The 7,072-nt window shown below is 44.5% G+C and overlaps 1 protein-coding gene and 1 pseudogene across 2 annotated transcripts; both read left to right on the forward strand.

Annotated features, from left to right (window-relative positions):
• The first annotated feature begins 1,747 nt into the window (after positions 1-1,747).
• Positions 1,748-2,882, forward strand: LOC311578818 (uncharacterized protein). Its single transcript, XM_084748879.1, has 2 exons — positions 1,748-2,038; positions 2,081-2,882. The coding sequence occupies exons 1-2, from the start codon at positions 1,787-1,789 to the stop codon at positions 2,408-2,410; spliced, it is 582 nt and encodes a 193-aa protein (XP_084605005.1). The 5' UTR covers positions 1,748-1,786; the 3' UTR covers positions 2,411-2,882.
• A 2,490-nt stretch (positions 2,883-5,372) lies between these two features.
• On the forward strand, positions 5,373-6,332 carry LOC311578811 (rRNA 2'-O-methyltransferase fibrillarin-like; annotated as a pseudogene). The gene is made up of 2 exons: positions 5,373-5,520; positions 5,661-6,332. The product of its transcript is annotated as an rRNA 2'-O-methyltransferase fibrillarin-like (transcript).
• Positions 6,333-7,072: the final 740 nt, after the last annotated feature.

Here is a 7,072-nt window from a genome sequence, read left to right on the forward strand (position 1 = left end):
GATAGATAGATAGACAGACAGACAGACAGACAGACAGACAGACAAAGAGACAGACAGACAAAAACTCTGCAAACTCCACCGTGAAAACACCAGGTTTTGAAACATGAACCACTGAGTGGTCCAGTGAGATGGGTAAGTGAGTGACAAGCTGAGTTGCGTCCATCCTTGGAACACACAGAGTGGAAGGGAAAACAGACTCAGGCAACTGGTTCTCTGATCTCCACATGTGCTCATGACACACACAAACAAACAAACATATAAGGCATAAAGCAATAACAACAGCAAGTTATATGTAATACCTGCTAATGGTGACCCTGTGCTAATTTGGTAATCCAGAAACATCACCGTAAGAATATAAGAGGACATATTTACAGGACTGCACACTGAAGTAGACCAAGCTCAAGACAAAAATATTCATGACAGCATGAGTCACAAAAGCCCTAATTATAAATGTTGTCCTTCAATAACACAAGAATCAATCACTCAAAATATCACACAATAGGGGCTGGAGAGATGGCTCAGCAGCCAGCAGCACTAGCTGATCAGACAGAGGAACTGGGTTCCAGCAAGCTCACAGAGGCTTTACAATGGTCTGTCACTTCGGTCCGAGGGGTTGGTGTCTTCTTGTATGTTCTGTAGTCACCACAAACTTGGTGCGTGTACGTAAATGAAGAAATCCACTAACACACATTACAAATAAATACATTTTAAAGCTATACCAAGCAACAATCAATTGTATGTAAAAAAAAAGAACAAACAAGTACAATATTCAACAAAGTAAATAATTCTAACAAAAATAATTTGGGGTGAGGAAAAAAGAAAACAAGCAAAATATACACTATGACATTTCAATTTGGATAAAATTTCATAATTGCCAAAACTATGCTATTATGAGTCATCAGACTATTTGTCTTAGAGGGGAGGAAAGGTAATGATGAGGAAAAACAGCGACTTCAGAGAAGATACTCTGTTTACTGACATGAATGATAGTTTTATCATATTTGGCTGACCTATGCATTAAAAAAGCATACATTTCTCTGAAAGTATGACATCATTCTATTTCCTCTTAAAAATGCTATTTGTGGGGTCATAGGATTTTCTCATTTTGTGATGACTGTACGCGGGTTGCGATGTCCTACCTAAGAGTCCAGATTGTTCTGCAAAGAAGGGTTAGGATCTAAATTGTTGATCCTTGTGAACTTCCATGTTCATCTCCCACAAGTCTCAAGCTTTGGTCCAGATTCATATGCTCAAAGGACACATGCTTTCTTTGGTACAGCCAGTGTGACGGTGACGGTCTTCGTTGTAAATAAACATGTCTATTATAGTCTGGAATAAGCAGATAGTTCTGTTGAACAGGCTTGGGCCCAGACAAGACTGGATTCATCACTGTGAACACATCAACATCACAGTCCTTCCCGCAAGCACTTCCCAGACTGTACCAGGAAAATATACAAACTGACGACCAGCTCCTTCCATGCCCACAGAGCCATCACAGGACCAGAAAATAATCAAAGCAGGAATGATGGTAATGATTCCAAAAATACCCTCAATGAACTATCCCCAATTAATTGCTTGTAGGTAATTTCCAAAGGACTTGTAATACTTAAGGAGCAACTTCCTACTGGGAGAATCTCCTCTTGAAAATCAGAAAACAAACAATAAGGAAAATCCCAGCTTATTGGTCTCTTCAAAGGATGCCCAGGGTATAAAAGCCCAAGGACTGAAACAGCTGTCAGAATCTCAGAAACTCCTGTCAACAGACCCTCCTTCCACATCCAACACCATGACCAACTCCTGTTGCTGCCAGCCTACCTGCTGCAGGACCACTTGCTGCAGGACCACCTGCTGGAGACCAAGCTGTGTGACCAGCTGCTGCCAGCCCTGTTGCCAGCCCAGCTGCTGTGGCTCCAGCTGCTGCCAGCCTTGCTGTCAACCCACCTGCTGTAGGACCTGCTTCCAACCAAGCTGTGTGAGCAGCTGCTGCAGCACACCCTGCTGCCAGCCCAGCTGCTGTGTGTCCAGCTGCTGTCAGCCTTGCTGCCAGCCCTGCTGCCAGCCCAGGTGTTGTGAGTCCAGCTGCTGCCAGCCCAGGTGTTGTGAGTCCAGCTGCTGCCAGCCCAGGTGCTGTATCTCCAGCTGTTGCCAGCCTTGCTGCCAGCCCAGGTGCTGCGAGTCCAGCTGCTGCCAGCCCAGGTGCTGTATCTCCAGCTGTTGCCAGCCCTGCTGCCAGCCCAGGTGCTGTGAATCCAGCTGCTGCAAGCCCTGCTGCCAGCCCTTCTGCCTCAACCTGTGCTGCCAGCCAGCCTGCTCTGGACCTGTCACCTGCACCAGGACTTGCTACCAGCCCACAAGTGTCTGTGTGCCTGGATGCCTCTCCCAAGGCTGCTGTGGGCCCTGTGGCTGTTGATGAAGCCACTACTGAAATAGAACAAGCTATTCTGAACTTCAGCAGTTTACTTCATGCCAAGCTCTCTGCCTATATTACACACACAATCATCAGATTACCATTCCCCCTGTTAACAGATCTATGCAGAGCTTTCTGACTGCCATCCTACCCATTTTGATATTGTCTTCATTTCTCTGCCTCTTGCCTTCATCTGTTATGAAATGGATTCATAGTTTCAGTATTGACAGAGGCCACTGCCTTAATAAATATATATATACATATATATATATATATATATATATATATATATATATATATATATATCACAACCATCATATTACATCTTTGCAGTGATAAATACCCATCATTATATTTATTTCAATGTGTTCACATGTTTTATGGCTCACCTATGAGTCATCATGACAAATTTATGGTCTCCCCCAACTAAGGAAACACTCCCCATTGCTATTCAAATAAAGATTTCTTTATTCTACCTCTCTTTTTATGTTTGATTTTTTTTTTCTTCAATCGATTTGATTCTCACATGCTTTCTGATCTAAGTCATGTCATTCACTGCATTTAACTCAGCGCACTAATCAAAATTTCTTTGTGGTCAATAAAAATACATGAAAGAACAACTTAACGAATGAGAGACTTCTTCTAGCTCATGGCTTCAGGGGGGGCTCATGCTTGCATGGAAAATCATGGTGCAAGAGTGTGTAGGGACAGTCGTCAAAGTGAGGAAAAGAAGTGGTTACAGGTTTTTGTCCAAAAGGGAGCGTCTATAGACGTCTCCTACTCCCTGTAAAGGGTCAGGGAGCATCATGGTTGAAAGAAGTTAAGACCTGGAGGATGTGGGCGAGCACTGTAAACACTGTACTCTGCACATGATGTGGCCATTTCTCTCATGAACTCAACGGTAGTTATGGTTACCCGCAAAGTGTGAGTGACTGTGACAGATGCTGCACCAGGTACCTTTATTTTTTGTTTAAGGGCACCAGATTTTTATTTTTGTCGAAGGAGCTCACTGGACTGAAAATCATTTCTTTTTTTTTTTAAATTCGTTTATTTATTCACTTTACATCCTGATCATAGCCCCCTCCTCTCCTCTCCTCCTGGTACCACCCTCCCTCTTCTCCCCATCCCCCATCCCCTACTCCTTAGAAAAGGGGAGCCCCACCCACCCACCAACCCACTCTAGCCCATCAGGTCACATCAGGGTTGAGCACATCCTCTTCCCCTGTGGCCCAGCAAGGCAGCCTCACCAAGGGCAAATGACCAAAAAGCAAGCAACAGAGTCCATGTCAGAGACAGCTCTGCTCTGCTTAGCAGAGAAATCACATGAAGCCCCAACTGCCCGTTTGCTACATCTGTGTAGGAAGCCTAGGCTCTATCCATGCATCATGGTCCTTGGTTGGTGCTTCAGTCCCCACAGTCCCTTTGGGCCCTAGTTAGTTGGCTCTGCTGGTCTTCTTGAGGAGCTCCTGAGCCCTCCAGGTTCTTCTATCCTCCCCCCCACTTTTCTACAAGAACCATGAGACCTACCTCATGGGAGAGAGTCAACCCCTGACACTATTAACAATACTCTGCTATGCTTACAGACCTAGCATAGCTGTCTTCTGAGAGGTTCCACCCAGAAGAAGATTGAAATAGATGCTGAGACGCGTAGCCAAACAGAGCAAAGCATAGGGAGTCTTAAATGTCGTTTCTTATACATGGATTCAGCGACACCTCTTGTAGAAATGGAGAACTTGAAGCCCAAAGGATAATCACATACAGGTTTTACTTGGCTAAACTCTATTAACACAAATGTCCTTCTTGCCTCTGGGAAGGTCCAGGGTAGGAACTCTGGTGTTGGATGTGGAATCCCTGTTCACTTTATCTCTTGGGTTGCCCGGGCTGATGGCTCAGGCAACCGATCAGGATTGAAAGAAGAAAAGGAGGAGGGAGCCCTTCTCTAGGGACTGGCTGTACTGCAGCCAAGGAAGAAAACTTAAACTAACCACAATTTTCCTACAGCCAGGGCTGTAAAAGTGACTGCTATCCAAAAACTGCAGGAAGGTGGTAAAAGGAGGCTCTTGGAGGAGATTTCCAGTAAGCTAAAGTATGCCTCTTTGTCTGAGAGGGCTGATGGAGAGCCCTGAGTCTGTTAACTTATTTGTGAATCTACAGGGAAATAAGAAATAAGAGAGAGATAGAAAACAAACCACTCATACACCACACACATTCAAGAGAAAAGGTGGATGAAGCTAGGCATCTTAACTCTAACACTGCTTATTGTTGGCTACTATACTTATACTCCTGAGAAAAATGAATTACTTCATAGTCAAAAAAAGGCAATTAATCACAAAGGTGAATTCTAAAATACAACAGATTACATGTTTTAAAACTAAACATTTCTTACCCATGTATCCATTACATAAGTTTATAGTTCAGAGCAACAAAGGTTGACAAGGCCTAAAGATTAACAGGGTCTAAAAGTTACAAGAATATATGTGTTTTCAACCAAGGCTGATCTGGTCACACATTTTCGAGCTATCTCTTAATTCATAGTGAGTTCAGGACAATAAAAATTTTATCGTCTTTCACTCTAAGAAGCAAAGTAAATTTAAAATGACAGCATATAATGCCATAAAGTGACAAGGTATAAGGAATTATAACAGAACAGCTTGTACATTTGGACATTAAAGTCTGCACTTAATTTAGACAGTTCTAGGTAGCCCCGTTCTGTTTCTGGTTCATGTGAAATTTAAACAAACTTGCCTGTCTATATTTATGGTGCATATCAGGACTCATGGTACCATCTGGCGTGAAGGGCACAAATCTGCTTCAAGGCTGTCCTTTAATGAGGCATCTGGAGGTCCGCAAAGGTATTTATTGCAGCCATAAACTTTCTAAAATTGTTTTAGAAGATCGAAATCTTGAGACTCATGGAGCTGGGGGAAGCCTCAGATTGCGGGAGCCATTCGACTAAAGAGCAATAATGAAACTAGGTTTCATCCCCCATGGGGGTGGTTTGGTGGCAGAGGAGGCTTTGATGACAGAGGCGGTGGAAGAGGAGGACTAGGAGGCTAAGGAGGCTTTGGCGGTGGCCTCAGGAGGTTTTGGTGGTGATCCATGTTGGAGTGGAGGTGGTGGCTTCAGGGACTGAGGAGGTAGAGGAGGTTAGAGCTTCCAGTCTTGGGACAATGGGGTGGAAGCGGAGGCCAGGGAGGCAAAAGAAGAAACCAGTAAGGGAAGAATATGATGGTGGAACCACATCAGCATGAAGGCATCTTTATCTGTCATGGAAAGGAGGATGCTCTTCTCACAAAGAATCTGGTCCCTGGAGAATCTGTGTATGGAGAGAGCAGAGGTAGATGACAAAATTGAGTACTGAGCCTGGAACCCCTTCCTCTCCAATCTGGCAGCAGCAATCCTTGGTGGCACAGACCACCAGACCCACATCAAGCCAGGTGCCAGGGTGGTCTACCTTAGTGCAGCCTCAGGCACCACCGTGTCCCACGTCTCGGATATCATCATCCCGGATGGTCTGGTTTATGCAGTTGAGTTCTCCCACCGCTCTGGCCGTGACCTCATCACCTTGGCCAAGAAGAGGACCAACATTATCCCTGTGATGGAAGAGGCTCAGCCCCCACACAAATGCCGCATGCTTATCGAAATGGTGGATGTGATCTTCGCCGATGTAGCCCAGCCAGACGAAACCCGGATTGTGGTCCTGAATGGCCACACCTTCTTGCACAACAGAGGACACTTTGTGATTTCCACTAAGGCCAACTGCAGTGACTCCGCAGCCTCTGCAGAAGCTGTGTTTGCATCTGAAGTGAAGTGGATGCAGCAAGGAAACAGGAAGCCCCAGGAACAGTTGACTTTAGAGCCCTGTGAGCGAGACCACACTATGGTTGTAGGTGTGTGCAGGCCACCTCCCAGGGCGAAGAACTGAAATTCCAAGCTGTCTAGAATTTGGGGGAAAATGTGTTGCTGCTGTTGCACATGTAGTTTTTGTTTTATTTTCTGTTTTTGTTTTGTTTTCTATTAAAAGACTCATCTGTCAAAAAAAATCGGGAATTCCACAGCCAGGGATTAATTCATCTGAACAGCAGTACATCTTCGATAAGATCCCATAGGAACTTTGTTCAATCAGAGTGGTCAATATTCAGAAAGATACGGTTTATGCCAATGCCAGATTTTAGAGAGATGCAGCAGTGCACAACAGGTGGGCTTGTCAGGAGGTTAGAATCAATTCTGGGGTGCATCACAGTACAGACCTTGCAAAATACTGGATCCCTTCCAGAGATCTCTCATGCCTACTGAACTTCCCCCAAATCAATGGGTCTTGACATCATGTCAGAGGCTGGAAGCAATTCTAGGGGTGTGTCACAGTACAGACCTTTCAAAATACCAGATCACCTCCTAGAAAGCCCACGTGCTTAATGAGCTCCTTTAACAGGATGGCTCTTGGCACACAAACCTAACCCCTTTGTTGTACGTTTCCACTAAAAGCTGTGTTCTCTTTTAATGACATCTTCAGTCAGCTTATAGAAAACAACATTAAGCATCAAATGCTCTTTGAAAGTTTCCTTTTGCCACACCTGAAGATTGCACTCTTAGATTTTAAGTGCATTCCTTCAAAGAGAAAGTACTTTCGGATTCTAAGTGCTGACTATGAATGGAATGAAACAA

Source organism: Acomys minous (assembly GCF_964271855.1).
Source record: "Acomys minous genome assembly, chromosome: 12".
Taxonomy (NCBI): domain Eukaryota; kingdom Metazoa; phylum Chordata; class Mammalia; order Rodentia; family Muridae; genus Acomys; species Acomys minous.